Source organism: Podarcis cretensis (assembly GCF_951804945.1).
Source record: "Podarcis cretensis genome assembly, chromosome: 11".
NCBI classification, from domain to species: Eukaryota; Metazoa; Chordata; class Lepidosauria; order Squamata; family Lacertidae; genus Podarcis; species Podarcis cretensis.
In genome coordinates this window covers 57,323,595-57,345,747 of record NC_137180.1, presented here as the reverse complement: position 1 = coordinate 57,345,747, position 22,153 = coordinate 57,323,595, and the positions used below count along the sequence as shown (strand labels likewise).

Genomic DNA, 22,153 nt, shown 5'->3' with positions numbered 1-22,153 from the left:
CGGTGCGCTCTTTAAAGGCTGCGCGGCTCCTGCGGGCTTTTCTACAAGGTGCACTTTAAAAATGTGCGCGGCTCCTGCGGGCTTTTTGACCCAGCTTGTGGGGCTGGCGATGGGGGGAAGCGCTGCTTTCCCCCACCGCCAGCCTCAAAGCCGGGTCGGAGAGTAGCGGGAAGGCGTTGCACACCTTCCTGCTGCCCCCCCCCCCGATCCTCTGGGGCTGGCGATGGGGGGAAGCACTGCCTTCCCCCACCGCCAGCCTCGAAGAGCAGATTCTTCTGGCTTCAGCGAAAGCAACGTGAAGCCTCCGGAGCGCAGGCTTCCTAGGCTTCGCGTTGCTATCGCTGAAGCCAAGGAGCCTGCATTCGCCCCATAGGACGCACACACATTTCCCCTTCATTTTTGGAGGGGAAAAAGTGTGTCCTATAGGGCGAAAAATATGGTAATCTTTATTCCACAAACGTTCCAGTTTCTTTCTTTCGTTTGTTTGGTTGTTGTTGGTGGTGGTTTGCTATTGTTGTGCTGGAGTGCAAGAGTGCCCCTCCAGACAGCAAGAATACAGTATCATCAGGAAAACCTTGCAGAAAAACTAACAAAGCAAAGAGATGTGTGGATGGTCCAGTTTGAATCCACCGCTATTGCATCAATGACACGTTGCAGAATCCACCCATATAAAACCCTCCAATCCTCAGGGGCCCTTAGAAAAAACAAAAACAAATACATTTCCAAACCACCCCATGCAATGCCTTTGAATTGCAGTAGTTTGTAGTACCCCAGAAGAAGGAAGGCACTCCAAAACCGATGGGGAAAGTTTTTTTATATATTTTAAAAAAGGTTTTATATTTTAAAAAAGGTTTATGCCAGGATAGAAAGCCATCCTCTACACACCCTTCACACATTTGTCCAACCTTGCCTCAAACACAATGAACTTCTTCCCTCCCTCGCTTCCCCTCCAGAGAGAAGGGGTTTAATATTTAAAATGGGAGCAATTTAGGATTTTCCATAAGTCACTCTTCAAAGAAGTAGGTCATTTTGTACTTCAGACCAGCCGAGCGTGATAATTTTGAAATCTTTTTGGGGCACAAAACAGCGAATGGGGGCAGGTGGGGGGGTTCAGAAAGGAAGCTAGAAAACCACAGCGCAACTTAGGAAACAAGGGCACTTCTCGGTGGAGGGGCTGGTGAGAGCCAACTATGCCAAGTCAGCATGACTCTGCTATCTGCTATGTGGATGCCAGCGCTAACTGCTCTTTAATCCAACCGCTTCCACCTGTCCAGGGTGTTATGGATAATGGTTTAACTTCCTGAAATGGGAATGTTTTGCCTATGCATTCTTAGCATAGGGTTTTTCCTGTGGCAGTAGCTCTCATGTGATTGGCTGGCTGTGAGTCACATGAGAGAGGCATTGCATTCTGTTGTGACTGTTATTCCAGTAACTGTTGTTTTTATTTCTGGTCTTCTTCCTGTGTGTGTGAGGGAGAATGGCTGCTGAGAGAGGTTTCTCTGGATGCTTCTGAGGACAATGTTGTGTCAGTGTGACCTCTCTGGGGTGAAGCAGACAGAGGAAGATCTCTAAGTGTTAATAGAGAGAAACCTGTGCTCTCTATAAGGAACAAAGTGAATAAGCATGAGAACATAGATATGTTCTTCTCAGTTATATGTTTATGAAAGTAAAGTTCCTTTTGAATATAAAGAGTCTGGACATTGCATATCATCAGAATTTATTTATATGTTTACAGTGGTATCTCGGTTTTCGACCGTCTCGGAAATTGAACGTTTCGGTTGTCGAACGCTGAATACCCGGAAGCAAATGATTTAGTTTTCAAATGTGCCTCAGAAGTTGAATGGCTTCCGCTGAGTGTTTCTCAATTAAATTTGCACACTGCTCTTTGTGCCTTGGTTTTCGAACGTTTCGGGAGTCGAACAGTATTCCGGAACGGATTACGTTCAAAAACCGAGGTTCCACTGTATACACAGCACAGGGCTGTCTCAAGGCCTGAGAGGACACACGGCTTCTTTGTTTGTTTGTTTTGCTTTGTTTTGTTTTAAGTGCCCTCTAGCGGTTCCCTCCTAAATTGGCCGCATGAAGAAGCCATTTTGATTTCCCATCAATGATGTATTTTTATCTATGTGTGCCCAGTTGAGATGACATATCTAATTCTTCTGATTTGGATTAAACGCATTTCATATACATGAGGCTAGTTGCCAAGGGAAAACAGCCACAGGCATGGGAAAAGGGAAAGGGAAGGGAGAGGAGAATAAAAATCAAAATTTAGGAACAAGGTAAGCCTGCAGCTGGAGTCCAGGCAGGTGATGGGTCCTGCCTGAAAGCTGGAGTGTCAAATGCAGGTGTCCAGACCTGCCTTCGCCATTGTCTCCTGCAAACATGTTTTCCCATACCTTATCATTGCTTAGCAAGCCTATGTTAAGGAACAAGGTGCAAGGTTCCCCTGAGCTCTGTACCCGGATCAGGGATATGAACCCAGGTCTGCCTGGTCAAAGCCCATCAGCATCACTCACAATTGCTTAAGGCTGGAGAACTAAAATGGTGTGGTCCCACTTACATCGAGAGAACCTTCACCGAAATGATATCCTGCCTCAGCTCCAGGCATTTTGTGGAGTTGTACTCCAAAGGACCTTCATAAAACTCAAAGTACCTGGAGAAGAAAAAGAAAAGAAAAATGTAATCAATAATAATAATAATAATAATAATAATAATAATAATAATAATAATTTATTATTTGTACCCCACCCATCTGGCTGGGTTTCCCCAGCCACTCTGGGCGGCTTCCATAGAAACCAAAAATACACTAAAATATCACAGATTAAAAACTTCCCTGAACAGGGCTGCCTTCAGATGTCTTTTGAATGTCAGGTAGTTATTTATCGCTTTGACATCTGCTGGAAGGGCGTTCCACAGGGCAGGCGCCACTACTGAGAAGGCCCTCTGCCTGGTTCCCTGTAGCTTTGCTTCTCGCAATGAGGGAACCACCAGAAGGCCCTCGGCGCTGGACCTCAGCGTCCGGGCAGAACGATGGGTGTGGAGACGCTCCTTCAGGTATACAGGACCGAGGCCGTTTAGGGCTTTAAAGGTCAACACCAGCACTTTGAATTGTGCTCGGAAACGTACTGGGAGCCAATGTGCTCGGAAACGTACTGGGAGCCACTAGCTATTTCAGAAACAGAAACACACACATACATGTATATATATTTATAATCAGGTCAAGTTGCATTTCGACTGTACCAGGCCTAGTTCTGAGGAGCACATTTTCAGAAGGAAATTGACAAACTGGAATGTGTCCAGAGGAAGGCTGGTAGGGGGCATGGAAATCAAGTCCTGGGAGGAATGATTGAAAGTGCTGGATATGTTTAGCTTGGAGAAGATTAAGGAGAGATACGATAGCAGTCTTCAAATATCTGGAGGGCAGACGTGCAGAAGGTGAGGTGGACCACTTCTCTTTTGCACTAGAAGGCAAAACTTGAGGTCGAAATTGCAGGGAAGTCGATTAGGAGAAACTTCCCAACATTAAGAATTGTTTTTGACATTAAAACAAAATGCATGGGAAGTTTTATTTGTTGAGTTTTGGAGTCACAAAGGCATCTGCTGCCCCGGACCCCTGTGGGAAGAAGAGTAGGGTATAAATTTAATACATACAGTGGTACCTTGGTTCTCAAATGCCTTAGTACTCAAACAACTTGGAACCCAAACGCTGCAAACCCAGAAGTAATTGTTCCAGTTTGTGAACTTTTTTTTCGGAAGCCAAACATGCTCCGCTTTGAGTGTTGCGCTGAGGTCTGTCTGTTTTTGCTATTTATTTTGCGTTTTTGCGGCTCTTTTTGTTTTGTTTTTGTGACTGTGTGGAACCCAGTCCAGCTACTGATTGATTGATTGTGTGACTGCTGTACATTGTTTATTGCTTTCATTTTATGGATCAATGGTCTCGTTAGATAGTAAAATTCATGTTAAATTTCTGTTTTAGGGGTTGTTTTTAAAAGTCTGGAACAGATTAATCCATTTTGCATTACTTGCTATGGGAAAGTGCGCCTTGGTTTTGGAACACTTTGGTTTTGGAACGGACTTCCGGAACGGATTAAGTTTGAGAACCAAGGCACCACTGTAAACAGTAAAAAATAATAATTAAGGAGTAGGTGTACTCTTATTTACTGTAATTATTAACACAGATGGGTATGGCATACTCATTCCTTGAATGCTAAACCATGATGATGCCTTTTGACTGCCTGCATGGAGGATGGAGAAGTGTGTCTATATATAGAAGAAACCTCTGACATTTACATGGTTAGAAGGCAGCCCACAAATGTAAGAGTTGCACCCATTGCTCTGCCCAATTCTGCCTCAGGCCATCCCTCGCATATGGCCCCCAGAAGATGTCTCATGAGAGAACATGGCCCTCCAGTTGAAATGGTTCCCTAGATTATCTCTATGGCTGCTTCCAACTCTAAAATTATATACCGTATTTTTCGCTCTGTAAGACGCACCAGACCACAAGACGCACCTAGTTTTTGGAGGAGGAAAACAAGAAAAAAAAAATTCTGAATCTCAGAAGCCAGAACAGCAAGAGGAATCGCTGCGCAGTGAAAGCAGCAATCCCTCTTGCTGTTCTGGCTTCTCGGATAGCTGCGCAGCCTGCATTCGCTCCATAAGACGCACACACATTTCCCCTTACTTTTTAGGAGGGAAAAAGTGAGTCTTATAGAGCAAAAAATACGGTAATTTTGTGGGGTGGGTATTTCCAAAGTTGGGGTGGGGGTACCACCACCCAAATTGTTGTGGCTGAAACTGCAAGGAAAGCAGATTTTGCCTAAGCCTTCCCCCCCCCCACTTTATCACAAAGAAGGGTTACAGATTACAACACAGGCAGGATGAAACACTGAAAATAGGGCGCCCTCATAAAGCCATACAAAATCTAAATTTAAAAGCAGGGCAGCAGACAGCAGTCAACTGATGTAGACTAGAAGCAGATGGGAGATAAAGGCAGCCCAAGGCTTTGCACCGAAAGCTGGAAGGCCACAGTTCAGTGGCAGCGACAAACTCTGTGTGCAGAAGGCCCCACCTTCAACTCCTGACATTCTTCACTTAACTCTGCCTTCACCAATTTGTAGTGTGACCTCTGGATGTTTTGGACTTCAATTCCCATCAGTCTCTGCCAATACGGAAGCCTCCCCTCAAAACAGATACTGTAGAGCTGTGAAAGGGGTTCGGAAAAGGGCAACCAACAGGGCAAGAAGATGGAACAACTCTCCTATGGGGAAAGGCTAGGGGGATGATTTTTAGATGGGGGGAATAAAATAAGGGGGGCAATGGGAACATGATAGAAGAGTATAAAATTGTGCATGGTCTAGGACTGCCATATGTCATATCCAGGATTCGTCCGCCGGAAATAGCTTCCGGGCGGAATTTCTGAAAATCGGTAAAAATGTCTGGGGAAACCCAGGCATATGGCTGTTAGAATTCCTGCTCCATGATTGCAGTCATGGGATTGTTGTCTTTCACATGACGGTGTATGTTTTGACTCCACAGAGTGGGAAGTGACGGAGACAGGATGTTTGTGTTACTGTGTTCTGTGAAGTGGAACTATTGTCCTTTGTTCTTTTTCTCTTTGCTGTCTGATGCTAGAGAGAGAGGGAGCCATGTTGCAGTGCTCCGTGTGTGTTTATATGTAAATAAAGGCGATTAGCCAAAATGCTGAGTTGCTGAGGTCTGTCACGCAAGGTGCACAAACTCTGCAGATCCCTAAGTGTGCTGGTGTCGGTTGGCATCAGTCGCTGTGATGTTTGGGCTGAAGAAAGCTTCTGAAGCTCTCGAATGCTCTCTGCCAGGGTCCTACTCGAGTGTAAGCTGAACTCCTGACAATGGCAATCCATAATGGAAGTATTGTTGTTTTTTTGGTGAATTTCCTTAAAAAGTAGCTCAAAAACTTTGCCCCCCCAAAAAAATCTCAACAACTTTTGTGTCTGGATTTTCACTTTTTGAAATATGGCAACTCTAGAATGGTGTGGAGAGAGTAAAGAGGGAGAAGTTTCTCTCTCTCATAATTCTAGACCTTGGAGATGTTGAAGCTCAGCGTTGGACGACTCAGGACAGACTCTCTTCACATAGTGCATGGTAAACCACAAGAATAAATGATGGCACCAACATGGGTAGCTATAAAAAGGGATTGGGCTAATTCATGATGGACAATGGCTGCTTTCTACCTCCACTGTCAGAGGCAGCAGTGCTTCTCAATACCACCTGCCAGGAATCCCAAGTGGGAAGAGCACTGGGGTGTTCGTTTCCTACTTGCGTGTGGCATCTGGTTGGCTACTGTGAGAATAGGAGGCTGGATTAGGTGGGCCTAATCCTGAAGGGCTCGTCCTACATTGAGTTCAGTGCAACTGGAGGGTGCCAGGCTGATAAAGGCAGAGTTAAATAGATACAGTAATGTGCTAAGTGTTACAAAAGAAAAAAAACCATCTGGTGAAGCAGGTAGTAACAAGCTACAAATGAGAGTATGGCCACAAGGAGCCTTCAGTTTACCATATTTTTCGCTCTATAAGAAGCACTTTTCCCCCTCCAAAATTAAGGGGAAATGTGTGTGCGTCTTATGGAGTGAATGCAGGCTCCATGGCTTCAGCGAAAGCAACGTGAAGCCTCTGGAGTGCAGCAGGAGCTCCCGCTGCACTCCGGAGGCTTCGCGTTGCTTTCGCTGAAGCCAGGAGAGCAAGAGGGATCAGTGCGCACCAATCCCTCTTGCTCTCCTGGCTTCGCTTCGCTGGAGAGGCGCCGCACAGTTTTCCCTCTCTGCGCAGTGCCCCTTCAGCGAAGCAGAAGGAGAAATGGAAGGTGCTCCATTTTTCCTGCCGCTTCACTGAAGGAGCACTGCGCAGAGAGGGAGAGAATTTTTTTCTTGTTCTCCCCCTCTAAAACTAGGTGCGTCTTGTGGTCCAGTGCATCCTATAGAGTGAAAAATATGGTAATTTAAGGTGGGTAAGAAAGGAAAGGGGGGAGGAGGAGGAAGCAGAGACAGATGGAGCAACAGAATGAGTGATGGAAATAGGAGGTGGTGAACAAATGGAATTAGCTCCGCTAGGTGGGGTGGAAGAGGGAGAGAGAAGGGGATGTCGCAGAAGAGGTCCACCGCTTGCCTATCACTTGCCATGGCCTCGGACCTGGAAGCATCAGAGGGAAGAGCTCTCCAACAATGGCAGCCCCAAGCAGATGGATTCGCTTCCTGGTCTATCCCATGTCCATCCAATGTAGTGCCACGGGCACCCACAACTCTCCAGAACCCCATGGAGACCTTTGCCCCTGAATGACTGGAGAGACCTTTATGAGCTGTCCTCATAACCTGGAACCTCAGGGCTTAGAAGAGGCCAATGGATGCAGAGGAAGGTAGTTGGTCAGATTTGGAGGGAAGGGCCTCTAGCCTGTGAATGCCTCTAAAGATCTGCCAGTTGCTCTAAGACAGGGGTGGCCAACTCCCAAGAGACTGTGATCTACTTACAGAGTTATAAACTGGCAGTGATCTATCCCCTTTTTTGGGGTTCGGTGTTCGTCCAGTGATCTACCGGTAGATCACGATCCACCTGTTGGGCGTGCCTACTCTAAGACACTGCTGAGACAACTTCAACTGCAGGATCACTGTCCATGGTCCTGTAACACACTCCTTGGTCCCTCTCCAAGGTGCTGATCATGCCATGGCTTGGAGCAGGTGAGAAAATCCAATGAAGAGCCCCTCCAAATGACTGCAAGGAATGGGGAGGTTTGCACAAGAGAAGGCAACCATTGAGATAACTTTGGTCCCAAGCCGCATAGGCCTTCCTAAGTTGAAACTAGCACTCTGAACTGAGCCCAAATAAGCAGAGGGCTTCGACAAAATCACAGAATTGTAGAATTGTAGAGTTGGAAAGATCATCTACTTCACCCCCTGCAATGAAGGAATCTTTTGCCCAGTGTGGGGCTCAAACCCACAACCCTGAGATTAAAACTCTCATGCTCTACCGACTAAGCTATCCCTGCATTGTGTGCTCTTACTCAGGATTTCAGCAGTGATGTTCATGGACTTGAATCGGTTTAAAAGAGGATTAGACAAATTCATGGAGGAGAGGGCTGTTGATATCTACTGGGCGTGATGGCTAGCCATGATGGTTGGAGGCACCAATGTTTCCGAATACCAGTTACTGGAAACCACTGGAGGGCTCTTGTGCTCAAATCCTGCTTGAGGGTTTTCTATAGGCATCTGACTGGCCACTGTGAGAACAGGATACTGGACTAAATGGACTACTGGCCTGATTCAGCAGACTCTTTTTACATTCCAACCTTCCAAAGCGATGGGAGAAACAGGACTTCCGGGTTAGCGCCTCCGGCAATGGTGGAGCTCCTCCGATCGGGAGGAACCGGCTCCGTGAAAAACAGGGTCTGACCGCCATGGCGACGGCGGAGACCCTTAGAAATCACAGACGGAAGAAGTCTGTGAACCTGGGATTCGGCTGGCACCTTCAGCACCCCCCTACTCGTGGAGAGACCCGGTATCGGGAATCCGGAGCGACGTGGGGTGAGAGGCGCGGTGCTTTGAATTGCCCGCTTATTTCACGGAGCGAAGCTGCATTGCTGCTGTCGGAGAGCACTGACTTTTTTCCTGTGGACAATTGGATTTTAAACAACAACCCGTGAGTAGAACGGGAAATTGAGCTTTTAAATAATTTAATTTGGCACCGAATGGGGAAGGTTTAAACAGGAAGTCCACCTTCCCTTTCTGTAAATAGACTGAAGCAAAGTAGTTATTAACTAAGGTTTTGGAAAGTCTTACATAAAGGATTAAAACTCCACTGATTGAAACCATTAATTTTGACCAAGTGAACTAGCAGGAGAAGGTGGAAAATTAAAAATTGAAGCATCCCGTCTCTGAACCTGGGAACGGTTTGCAAAAAGTCCATTGACGGTAAACAGGACAAATTTGACAGCTAGCTTTAACTTGACAGCTAGCTTTAATTTGACAGCTGGCTTTAATTTGACAGCTAGCTTTAAAAGAAAGACATTGTTTCTAGTGTCTGCTTCTGCACTTGAAAAGAAGAAAAAGTAACTGGAAACTGTTACTAATTTACTTTTGGAATTGTGCTGGAAAGGATTGATACAAATTGAGACTGTTTTCCTCTAGAGGGAGTTTTGGGACATTGTTACAAGAGTGCAGCTGGGAAATTGGTCTTAAGATAAAGACTGTGAGAAACTAGTTCTGACCTTGAACATCTTAAGAATGTCGGCAAAGGAAGAAGTAGCGTCTGTTCTGAATAGGACAATCTATCTGCTGGGAAAGCTGCATAAACAGATAGATGTCATGGCTACTAATATTGATATCTTGGGAATAAAAGTGGGCATCAGCATAGAAGTCGACAAGAACCCAGCACAGGAATCTTTCTTAACGGAACAAATTGATGAATTAGAGAAAGAGAAAGTTGCTGTTGTTGAATATAAAGCAAAACATGGGGGAGCCTTAACCCTAAAGAGGCAAATGGAGGATTACAACTTGAGGCCTTATATGACTGTAATTAGGAGAAGCCAGTTTTTGAAGATGGGTGCCTGGCCTCATCTGGAAAAGGAAAAGTGGAGAGATCCCTTTATGCAGGGATCAAATGACTTTTGGAATATGAATTTGAGCCAGGAGGAGATTGGAGCTTTGGGGGCCTTTGGACTTGGAAGAATTGTGAAACAAGGTTTGGAATACTTTATGGGCCCTAGCTTTAATTATGGAAACCTGGCAGACTTGTCAAGAAGGAATATAACCATCATTGGGTTGGAGCTCCCCCGAGATCTGCTTTTTAGCACCAAAGATTATCAAGAAGATCAGCAGAAGGGAAATGAAGAAGAGTTAAGAGCTTCGGATATCAGATCTCCAGGTTGATGGATGTTGGGAGGTTGATGGAATTGACGGCAGGGGCTGGGACCGGGGAGGGGAGACGGTGGAAAGAAATTGGGAATTTAAAGTGTATATATGGAGATTAAAAAAAAAAATTAATGAGAAATGGAAAAATCGTGGAATGAAATTTTTATGACCCTAGGGGAAATGTCTTAAGAGATTAAGATCAATATATTAGTTTCAATGAGAAATAAGATTAAATAAAGTAAAAATGGATGGTTAATTGGTGAAAGAAGAGAATGTTAAATTACAGTATATTAAGATAAATTATTAGGATAAAAACAAAGATGAAGGATTTGCTGAAATATCTAACTGAACCAGAATACAAAGAGGGGAGGTGTGAGGAGGTCAAGGAAATAAGTTAAAGAAAGAAAGTCATGTAAAGGTTTGATTTGTTCTTTTTTTTCTTGATTCTATGCATTTTTTTTGTTTCTTGTCTGTTTTCCATTTTTTAGCTTTTTTCTTTGATGTGACTAGTTTTTATGTTTTGCTTTCTTTTTTGGTTTAATTGGGTGTTTTTCTGTTGTTGTTTTATTACTTATGTAACCTTTAAAATTTTAATAAAAATCTTTTTTTAAAAAAAACAAAAACAATGGGAGAAACAGAGACATTTCCTACTACAAAATGTTATAGCCAAGATGATGAGGTGGGGTGGCGGTACTGGACCAGTCAGCCGTGAAAGACAAATAAATCTTCAAGGATGACGTCCGTCATTCCCTGGCTGTGCTATCTGCAATTCCTAAATTAGAAAAACCCAGCTCACATTTCACAGCTCATCTGCCATATGGGAATCCGGCAGGCTGGAGGGAAACTTGGCTCATGGAGGGACTCCAAGACTGAGGAAGAAAGGAAGGAAAGGAAAGCAAGGTGGGTCAGTGCTAGCTACCAATTTTATGAGAAGGATATAAAAACTCCTCAAGATGTCATGAGGTTTCTTTCTTTCTTTCCCGTGGTCATTTCCTGTTTACGCAGATAACTGGATAAAAATAAAACAAAGGTCCGTCCAGAGGCGAAAGCAGCAGGGAAGATGTACGCCTGTCCAGCATTTTGCCACATAAAATTATCAGAAGGAATAAAAGAGGCTGCACTCCAAGACCTTCAGTTGAACTGTGTAATCTTAACTCTGTTGGAAGGAGCCCAAAATCTGGGCTGCATCTTGCAGAGATGCCAAATTCCCTACATGTCATTTAGAGCAGCATATCTTGGAGACCCCTCTCTAATAAACACACGCACACACACAAACACTTCTCTGTCTCTCTGTCTCCTATATTTTAACAAGAAAATGTCCAGTTTAGGGAAGCTTCCTTTTCTTTCACCGTGAGAACTAGAAACATCCTACCTTCTTAGATGTAAGACTTGAGAAAACCTGTGTACCTACCAGATTTTGGACAAGAGACTCCAGACCTCGAAGGCCCTCAAAGCCCCTCTGGGATGTATTCCACCCAAGCACTCCTCTCTTATCACTAATTACAGATAAACTGCCTTGACCACTGTGTCCTACTCAGCCAAGGTGTGATGGCCTGGGAATCTGATTCAGAGGCTGAACCGGAGGAATCCCAGCCTGCACAGGAGGCCCCGCCTCTAGGGCTGGCTGAGCCGGGGCAGGGCCTTGAATCTGAAGCGCCTGCACCTGTGCCAGATCCTCAGGAGCAGACACCAGCTGAATCCGCTCTGGCTCCAGAGGTGATGGAGGACCCATTGCCTGCAGGTGCTCCTCTGCCAGCCCTGTCAGGGGAAGGTGAGGTTGCCTCTGGGTCCAGTAACCCTCCAGCCTCTCCTGAGCTGCAGAGGCTCAGGGCAGAGAGGCGGAGGGAACTAAGTTGTCTCAGGAGGAGTGCTTGCCTTAAGGCCAGGGGAGGCAAGTCACCTGTAGGCCTCAAAGGAGATAAAGGCCAGTCAGCCCAGTCCCAGGTTGTGGGAGCAACATCGTTGGAAACCTGTTCCTGCCAGCACCCTGACCTGCTCTTCCGGAGTTCCTGACCACACCCAGCTCCTTGCCTTGGACCCCGCTTCGTCCTTGATGGACAGCCTCCAGACCCTTGACCCAGGACCAGACTCAGACCACGCCGCATGGTAACCCCCCCCCCCGGGACCAGCACACAAGGTGGTTAAGGGGGATTCTGCCTAGAGGGATCTCCCTGGCTTCTGTTTCACCAATCCCCATGGGCGCTCGCCACCAGTAATGTATTCATAGAATCATAGAATTATAGAGTTGGAAGCGACACCCAGGGTCATCTAGTCCAACCAACCACAAAACAGGAATCTCAACTAAAGCATCCATGACAGATGGCCATCCAACCTCTGCTCAAAAACTTCCAATGAAGAAGAGTCCACCACTTCCCAAGCAAGTCCATTCCAATGTCAAATGGGTCTTACTGTCAGAATGTCCTTCCTGATGTTTATTAGTAATCATCCTTCTTGTAACTTGAATCAATTGCTTTGAGTCCTACGCTCCGGAGCAGGAGAAAAGAAGTTTGTTCCATCTTCCCAAAGTGGAATGCAGGAAAGTTTGGATGAACTTGTTGGTTTCCCCTCCTGCTGTACTGTTGTTCTATGGCACCAGTCTTTTACACAGTGGCCATTTTAAGTTGGTATAGTTTTTATTAAGTTTGTGCATGTTCTTCTTTTTCTGCACACCAGCCTCAGACTGTAAGGTGCAAGGTGGCAGGCAAAGATTCACCTCAATGTAGGAAAATAAATAGACCGTGGGCAAGTTTCCCACCACACCTTGGTTAACATCTGGCAGGGCCATAACACGTTGGATAAAACTGCTTTGAGGCTGAAATTGCCACCTGGGAGACCATCCATCCAATCTAAGCACTTTTGAATCCTGTGCTATATTCAGATCTCATGTCAGTTCCATTAACTCCACTTTTCAGAGCAGCACGTTGCTCTAAAAGCCTCCTTTCCACCGGACTTCACTTTGCATCCTCCCCCAGCCCCCTCCTTCCTCTGCAGCTGATTATAGTCACTTGCAGATGTGCAGAAAGGCCTCTTTCCAAAGGCAGCGTGTTGGGAGTTCCCCGCCTGGAAGAGCTCTGCTGTGCTTCTGTCTATCCGCTCTCCCTGGTGGGCGTGTCTATTAACTCCCACTCTGCCTGGTGCAACTGCACGCAGCTGGGCTAGGAGGAGCTGAATAGCACAAACGGGGAACAGGGAGGAAGTTAACTTCATCCAGTTTGTCTTGAGAGCCAGCGTGGTGCAGTGGTTAAGAGCGGTGGACTCGTAATCTGGTGAACCGGGTTCGCTTCCCCGCACCTCTACATGCAGGTGCTGGGTGTCCTTGGGCCAGTCACACTTCTCTGAAGTCTCTCAGCCTCACTCACCTCACAGAGTGTTTGTTGTGGCAGAAGAAGGGAAAGGAGATTGTTAGCCGCTTTGAGACTCCTTAAGGGGAGTGAAAGGCAGAATATCAAGTCTCTTCTTCTTCTTCTTCATCATCATCAACCTCCTTCACCAACATGAAACCAGGCTACTGGGCACAGAGTCCATTTCAGGATCGATTGCCCAAGTTGCATGCTCTTGCCTTAATCTTAGGGATATGGGGTCTTGGGGGAAGGGTAGTACTTCTGGTGGGGGGCATGTCATGCTCCTTCTGGGGTCATCTGTCCACCTTTGGTGCCCACCCTGCACTCAGCACTCACCTGTGGCTCAGCATGCAACAGCGGCCACACCCCAGAAACAGTTTTTACTGGCTGGCTAAACCAGGTAAGGGTAGCCAGCCAGTCTCAAACCCTTAGTGAGTTAGGGACTTTTCCTGCATACAAAGACAGGCTCTGTGGGCTATGCAGAATTAGATAAATTAACAGGAAGGCTTTGAAACCTGCGGGACCAGAGATTCTTAGAAGACTGGAGTAAATATATGAGCTTTTTGAAAAGGAATTGTGATGAACAGATCACACTTGTAGGACTGCAAGAAGCTTTGTGAGGTGGATTATTTGAAATGTTACAAGAAAGGCTACGAAAAGAAATGTAATATGAAATTAAGAAATGCAGAATAAGCAATAAAGAACGGAAAATCATCAGAGGTGTTGACGGAAGTCAAAATATTGTATAAGAAGTAACAATATACTGTATGATTGTTGGAACTGATATGTTAAAAAATCAATAAAAATGTATATAAAGGTAAAGGTAAAGGTACCCCTGCCCGTACGGGCCAGTCTTGACAGACTCTGGGGTTGTGCGCCCATCTCACTTAAGAGGCCAGGGGCCAGCGCTGTCCGGAGACACTTCCGGGTCACGTGGCCAGCGTGACATCGCTGCTCAGGCCAGAGCCAGAGCCGCACACGGAAACGCCGTTTACCTTCCCGCTGGTAAGCGGTCCCTATTTATCTACTTGCACCCGGAGGTGCTTTCGAACTGCTAGGTTGGCAGGCGCTGGGACCGAGCAGCGGGAGCGCACCCCGCCGCAGGGATTCGAACCGCCGACCTTTCGATCGGCAAGTCCTAGGCGCTGAGGCTTTAACCCACAGCGCCACCTGCGTCCCAAAAAAATGTATATATAGATATAAAAAAACTCTGGCAGATTGAGCTGATGAGACCAAGAATGGGTCCAATGGTCAAGAAGGCAGTTTCTGCATGTGCTGTGGAGGGAATGAGGGGCAGATGGGGCTTGTCAACCTGGGAATGTAGCCCGTTCAGGAGAAGGAAAATACTGATTCTAACTCTCTGCTGCCTTGCATGATATCTTCCGGAGAAGAAAAGGCTAAGAAGCAAACGCTACACCGATTTCGAGAGGTGGGAAAAAATGTGGAATAAAACAATCAAATTTACAGCACGTGTGGCACTTAAAGAGAATTTAATGAAGATGATGTATCGTTGGTACATCACACCGAATAACTTGCCAAAATGTACAGGTCTCATGATAAACTTTGTTGGAAATGCAAGGAGAAGGAAGGGAACTTTCTCCATATGTGGTGGTCCTGTACCAGGGTGAAGGCCTTCTGGGGAATTATATACAATGAATTTAAAAAGGTATTTAAATATAATTTTAGTAAAAAAAAAAGAGGCATTTCTATTGGGATTAATTGGCGAGGAATTTTTTTAAAAAAAGATGTAAATTTGTTTATGTATGCCACAATGGCCGCAAGAATTTTTCTGGCCCAAAGATGGAAGCAGCAAGAACTCCCCACCCTGGAAGACTGGCAGATAAAGATGGTAGAATACGTGGAATTGGCAAAGTTGACGGGAAAGATAGGAAATTGGCGCGATGAATTGTTTCAAAAGGACTGGAGCAAATTTATAATTTATTTGAAAGAAAATTGTAAACATCTGAAAACGTTTGCAGCTTTAACATGAAATGTTTGGTAACGTGAAATTAAGGAGCTAATTTACATATAAGAGGGTGAATGTTAAAAGTTAATATGAGGTAAAGAAGTGGTTATAGAGATGCGAAGGATTTGATAAAGATACGTGGAAGTCAGAAAGAGGGAGGGAAGGAGGTCGATGCTCTTTCTGAGCAATACTGTAAGTTATGGATTTATGCAATGAAAGTGAAATGTAATATGGAAAACTCAATAAAAATTATGTTAAAAAAAGAAGTAAACGCCACACAGATCCGGAGTGGAGTCCCTAAGGCAGTTGGATGGTGCCTTTTATGTCTCCTTCTGGCAACTCTGGCATCCCAGCTGGTGCCAAAACGTATTGCTCTGCTTCCTTTGGGCCACAGCAGCGAGGCCAAGGGTGGCGGGTCTTGTCATCTGGGCAGCCCAGGACCTTCAGACACACTGCCCAGGCTTGCACCCCAGGGAGGTCACTTTGGTGCTGCTAATGCAATGGTTTGACTTCACCCCTAGAGGTGAACTCCATTGTCTCTAAAGATAGATGGGTGCCAATAGCAAGGAGCTGCCTTATACTGCATCAGACCTATTGGCCCACCTAGATCAATTCCGTCTTCACTAACTGGCAACAGGTCTCCAGGCAGGGGTCTCTGAAGATGGTGGGGACCTTCTGAATGCAAAGCAGCTGCTCTACCCTTGAGCTACGGCCCATCTCTTCTCCACGCTAAACATGCCAAGCTCTCAGACAAACTATGTTGTATATAGGAAAGATAAGATGAAAATAGTAAAACCAGTAAAATTGGAAACAAACCTCATAACGGGAAAGATTAAGAAAAGTGATGGATAATGAAAATAATAAGCAAAATGTATAAGGAAACCAATATACCGTATTTTTCGCTCTATAGGACGCATCCAACCATAGGACGCACCTTGTTTTAGAGAGGGAGAACAAGAAAAAAAATTCTCCCCCTCTCTGCTCAGCGCCCCTTCAGCGAAGTGCCAGGAGAAACAGAGCCCCTTCCATTTGTCCTCCCGCTTCGCTGAAGGGGCACTGCGCAGCTCTCCCTCTCTGCTGAAGCCAGGAGAGTCTTGCTCTCCCGGCTTCAGCAAAAGGAACCCGAAGCCTTCGGAGCGCAGCGTGAGTTCCCGCTGCGCTCCAAAGGCTTCAGGCGGCTATCCCTGAAGCCTGGAGAGCGAGAGGGGTCAGTGCGCACCGACCCCTCTCGCTCTCCAGGCTTCAGTGAAAGCAACGCGTAGCCTCCAGAGAGCAGAGGGAGCGCTCCCTCTGCGCTTCAGAGGCTGCGCATTGCTATTGCTGAAGCCAAGGAGCCTGCATTCGCTCTATAGGACGCACACGCACACACATTTCCCCTTAATTTTTGGAGGGGAGGGATGTTGGATAGTAACTAAGTGGTTTTCAGCTGTAATGCCTAAGAGATAGAAAATAAGGACTTGAAATAAGCAAAAGATTTAATGGTGAGGATTTGCTGAACAAACAATTTTGAACTGGAATATAAGAAGGGGTGGTAAGAGGAGGTCTTGAAAGTAAGGTAAAAGAAAGTATGTAAATGGAATTTATACATGTTTTTTGTTTGTTTTCTGGTTGGTTTGTTTTTTAAATTGTTTTTAAATTTTTAATATTCTTGTATTTCTGTTTTTTCTTCTTTTTTCTGTTGTTATGTATTAACCATGAAAATCTTAATAAATATTTATTTTAAAAAAATTAATTTTTGGAGGGGAAAAAGTGTGTCCTATAGAACGAAAAATACGGTAACTAACAGTAGTGGTAAATGAATACAGACAGACAACAAGAATTGCATAAACATGAGCACTTATTTGTTTATGGATACACTATGGACAAAATATAGAAAATGAATAACAATATATAAAATAGAAGAAAAGAATGCGATAAAATTACATGTGATGTAAAAAACCAGAAGAGGGAAGGAGGGAAGTTAGCTCTGAAGAGCAAGTATAAAGGTAAAATGTAATACAATATGTGTATGTGGAGCATCTAATTGAAAAACTAATAAAGATTATTTGGGGGAGGGGAACATGCCAAGTTCTTTCAAACATTCCTCATCCAAAATTCACCCGGTGCCAAATCCAATGTCCTCTCATTGCCAACTACAGGCCGTTTTCATGCTCCTTTGAAAATTGCTTTCTAATATTCCTCCCTTATTTATGTTCCCAGGGTGGCTAAGAAAACAGCCAGAAACAATAAGAGCACTATCTGAGCATACAAAATAGCACAGCAAGTTAAAACAAGCAGCAGCAGTCCATTCAAATAGACCGGGGTGGTTGTGGCCTTCCAGATGTTGTTAGACTACAACTCCCATCATGCAGGCTGGGAGGCACTGGCAACATCTGGAAGACCACCAGTTAGCAAAGGAAACAACAAAACCCAAACTGTCAGAATGGTTACTGGTTTTTACAAGCTGCTTTGCTGCTGTGGGCGTTAAGTCTGTTAGTGACCCCGTACTGAGAATGTGATTTTGATCGTTTATTGCTGTTTTAATTGCCGCAGGCTGCTCTGGGAACCTTTGGGCGAAAGAGAGGGCCGTTACATCGCAAGATACAATGCACTGCTAGTGGAAAACAGTGTGGTGCACAAGCACAAGTGAAGCACCATCTCCCAAGCAACGGCACAAGGTCACAACATCTGAGCGCTGCAGCTGGCGGCTGTAACGTTGGAGCAAAGTCACCTTGCTAAATAGCATGCTTTGGATCCTTCTAATCGCTAGCAACTCATGACCCCCGTATGCCCAGGACTACGGTTTCACTGCAGAATGAAGCTGAAGGTGACTCAGGTTTGCAAAGAGGGAGGAAGATTACCCTCGAGGATCAAATGTCTTGAGGTCAGCAAGGACCACCAACCTAGTCCTTCCCTGCTGCTTATGTCCTGGTGTCTGATTTGTCATGAGAGGAGACAGGGCAGTGATGAAGCATTCTAGGTCCTCGAACTCTCCCCGGGCATTTTCCTCCCCCTCTGCTCTCTTTATTTTATTTTATTTTATTTTCCTACCAGCATGAGTCTGACCAAGCTGCGGGGGGCAGTGGAGGACAGGAGTGCCTGGCGTTCTCTGGTCCATGGGGTCACGAAGAGTCGGACACGACTAAACGACTAAACAACATTTTCCTACGGTTTTATTAAAGCCTTTTTCATGGTCCAGTAAGAGAAAAGAAACTACAGTGGTGCCTCTGGTTAAGTACTTAATTCGTTCCAGAGGTCCGTTCTTAACCTGAAACTGTTCTTAAACTGAAGCACCACTTTAGCTAATGGGGCATCCTGCTGCCGCCGCCGCGCGATTTCTGTTCTCATCCTGAAGCAAAGTTTTAACCCGAGGTACTATTTCTGGGTTAGCAGAGTCCGTAATCTGAAGCGTATGTAACCCAAGGTACCACTGTAATCTAAATATTTAAAAAAAGCAGAGAAAGAAAGAGGAAAGAAAACACAGAGTTTTCATTCAAAGGTAGCTCTCAACCTACAGAAAGTGGTGGACCTTCAAGCTGTCACCTGGGACTTTCCTTTCTTCTCCAAATCTCTCATCCTGGGAAGTCTCCCCTTCCCTGCCTCTCACTCAGGGTCCTTCCACCAACCATAAACCTTAATGTGTGTGTAATCTCTGGGTTCTTGGGCCCACCCTCCGCTCTCTTTAGATCCCCAAAGATTTCCACAGCCAAGCAAGAAAAACGTCAACCCTACTGGTCATTTTAGGGATGCGGGTGGTACTGTGGTCTACTCTAAACCACAGAGCCTAGGGCTTGCTGATCAGAAGGTCGTGGTTCGAATCCCCGCGATGGGGTGAGCTCCCGCTGCTTGGTCCCTGCTCCTGCCAACCTAGCAGTTTGAAAGCACGTCAAAGTGCAAGTAGATAAATAGGTACCATTCCGGTGAGAAGGTAAACGGCGTTTCCGTGCGCTGCTCTAGTTCGCCAGAAGCAGATTAGTCATGCTGGCCTCATGACCCAGAAGCTGTATGCCGGCTTCCTCGGCCAATAAAGCAAGATGAGTGCCACAACCCCTTAGTCGTCCGCGATGGGACTTAACTCTCAGGGGTCTCTTTACCTTTACCTTTAATGGTCGTTTTAGACAAGGCTTGCAATACTTGGGATGACAGTAAGGTAAAGGTAAAGGTACCCCTGCCCGTATGGGCCAGTCTTGACAGACTCTGGGGTTGTGCGCCCATCTCACTCAAGAGGCCGGGGGCCAGCGCTGTCCGGAGACACTTCCGGGTCACGTGGCCAGCGTGACATCGCTGCTCTGGCGAGCCAGAGCCGCACACGGAAACGCCGTTTACCTTCCCGCTGGTAAGCGGTCCCTATTTATCTACTTGCACCCGGAGGTGCTTTCGAACTGCTAGGTTGGCAGGCGCTGGGACCGAGCAGCGGGAGCGCACCCCGCCGCAGGGATTCGAACCGCCAACCTTTCAATCAGCAAGTCCTAGGCGCTGAGGCTTTAACCCACAGCGCCACCTGCGTGACAGTAAGCTGCCTTAAACCAATTACGGCCCTGGCCATGTATACCTGAAGGAGCATCTCCACCCCCATCATTCATGCCAGACACTGAGGTCCAGCTCCGAGGGCCTTCTGGCGGTTCCCTCCCTGCGAGAAGTGAGGTTACAGGGAACCAGGCAGAGGGCCTTCTCTTTAGTGGCACCCACCCTGTGAAAGACCCTCCCATCAGAAATCAAGGGAATAAACAACTACAGTGGTACCTCAGATTACAAACACCTCAGGTTGCAAACACTTTGGGTTATCCACTAACCCAGAAGCAGTACCTCGGGTTAAGAAATTTACCTCAGGATAAGAACAGAAATCGTGTGCTGGCGGCGCGGCAGCAGCTGGAGTCCCCATTAGCTAAAGTGGTACCTCAGGTTAAGAACGGTTTCAGGTTAAGAACGAATTAAGTTCATAACCCGAGGTACCACTGTATCTGACTTTTAGAAGATATCTGAAGATCTGAAGGCAGCCCTGTTTAGGGAAGTTTTTAATGTTTGACATTTTATTCTGTTTTTAGTCCTCTGTTGGGAGCCACCCAGAGTGGCTGGGGAAACCCAGCCAGATGGGTGGGGTATAAATATGATGGTGATGGTGATGATGATGATGATGATTGGTCCATCTAGCTTAGTATTGCCTACACTGACTGGCAGCAGCTGTCCAAGGTTTCAGGTGAGGGTCATTCCCAGTCCTACCTTGAGACGTCAGGGATTCTGCATGTAAAGGAAACAATCTACCACTGAGCGATGGCCCTTCCACCAACCTGAACACAGCCTACTAGCCAAGTCTTGAGGTCTGTTGGATAATCCCTGGCCCTACTTTGAAGTCACAGGTAGTAAGCCAAACCCCGGACATTTATTTAGAATGGCCCTAAAGCTCTCAGTTGGAAGGGGGTGCCTTGAAACCACCAACAACCCCACCTCACTTTTTCTCCAACACAGGATTCACTACGACCAAAGAGGTGATTGTCAGGCTGGCCACCATTTTAATTTCCCAGAAGTCTCCTGAGAACAATGCTATGTGCTTTTCCCCAGAGGGCTTCTGAGAAATTTTAAGAGCGGCCACTGGCTGCTCAGAGGAACAGCCACCTGAACTGTCCCCCGTTTTGTTTGTTTTTGTCAAAAACAGCTGAAAGTCCCTTTCCCCCACCCAGTGGCTTAGCGTGGGGGGTGCAGGGGGGGCCGGCCGCACCGGGCGCAACATCTGGGGGTTAGGGTTAGGGTGCGCAAATCCACGGGTTAGGGGGCACAAATCCACGGGTTAGGGGGCGCAAATTACTTGCCTTGCCCCGGGTGCTGACAACCCACGCTACGCCACTGCCCCCACCCACACCTATTTTCAAGAAAATATGGTGGTGAAAATGAGTAAGAGAGCCAGGGTGGTATAATGGTTGGCATTCTGGATTAAGACCAGGGAGATCCAGGTTTAAATTTCTCTGCCTCTCAGTCTCGCCTACCTCACAGGGTTGTGCTGAGGATAAAAATGAGGTTGGCGGGAGCCTGAAAGTCATCCTGCGGTCCTTGGATGAAAGGTAGGGTTAAAAAAAACCTGCAATCGCAAACTAAAATAAATAGTAAGTTCAGTACTAGGCTCTTATGGAGTTACCATATGTGAGCGGAAAGGGTCACGGATTGTGCCGGCTGCCTTTGGAGAGCACGAGGAGGAGGAGGGGCTCTGAGTGATGCGTTCTGCAAATATAACAGCCTGAGTCACGTAGCTGCTGCACGAGAGCCATCCTAGCCCATTACGATGCACTGCAGCGTCCAGATCAGCTTTCGCTCATCTTTTCCTTAAGGGTCACATTGCTTCAGATGCTAACTCTGCCGTTTGAAAGGAACGCAGAGCTGACAGCGCGCGAGGGGCACATTTGGACAAATGTGGAGGCCGAATCCTGTTACCGCATTGGGCGGGGAGAGAGGGCCATAGCTCAAGGGCAGGCAGCCCTGGGTTCAAATCCTAGCATCTCCAGGTGTTTGGCTGGTTAACATTCTACAGCCTTTAAAATGCGTTTGTGGGATGGAGGTTACTGGGTTTGTTCTGCTTTTGTTTTATTATGCATTTTACCTTTCCATTTTTCTTTATGCTATGAACCACCCTGTCAGCTTTGGATGAAGGGCAGTATGCAAAGTTAATTGATTGATTGATTGATTGATTGATTGATTAAGACATCATCCTACATCCCTATCCTTCTGGATCACCCTTCACAATAATAGTAATAATAATTTATTATTTATATCCTGCCCATCTGGCTGGGTTTCCTCAGCTACTCTGGGCAGCTTCCAACAAAATATTAAAATACAATAACCTATTAAAGATTAAAAGCTTCCCTAAACAGGGCTGCCTTCAGATGTCTTCTAAAAGTCTGGTAGTTGTTTTTCTCTTTGACATCTGGTGGGAGGGCGTTCCACAGGGCGGGTGCCACCACCGAGAAGGCCCTCTGCCTTCCCAAACCTGGTGCTTGCCAGCTA

The 22,153-nt window shown here is 46.2% G+C and overlaps 1 protein-coding gene across 2 annotated transcripts in view; it reads right to left on the bottom strand.

The window, feature by feature from the left end:
- Positions 1 to 22,153, bottom strand: part of ST8SIA5 (ST8 alpha-N-acetyl-neuraminide alpha-2,8-sialyltransferase 5) — a 62,404-nt gene that overhangs the window by 18,129 nt on the left and 22,122 nt on the right. For both annotated transcript variants that reach the window (XM_079995026.1, XM_079995025.1), the window contains one exon: positions 2,561 to 2,653. In XM_079995026.1, coding sequence (XP_079851152.1) covers positions 2,561 to 2,653 — 93 coding nt within the window. The remainder of the gene's footprint in view (positions 1 to 2,560; positions 2,654 to 22,153) is intronic.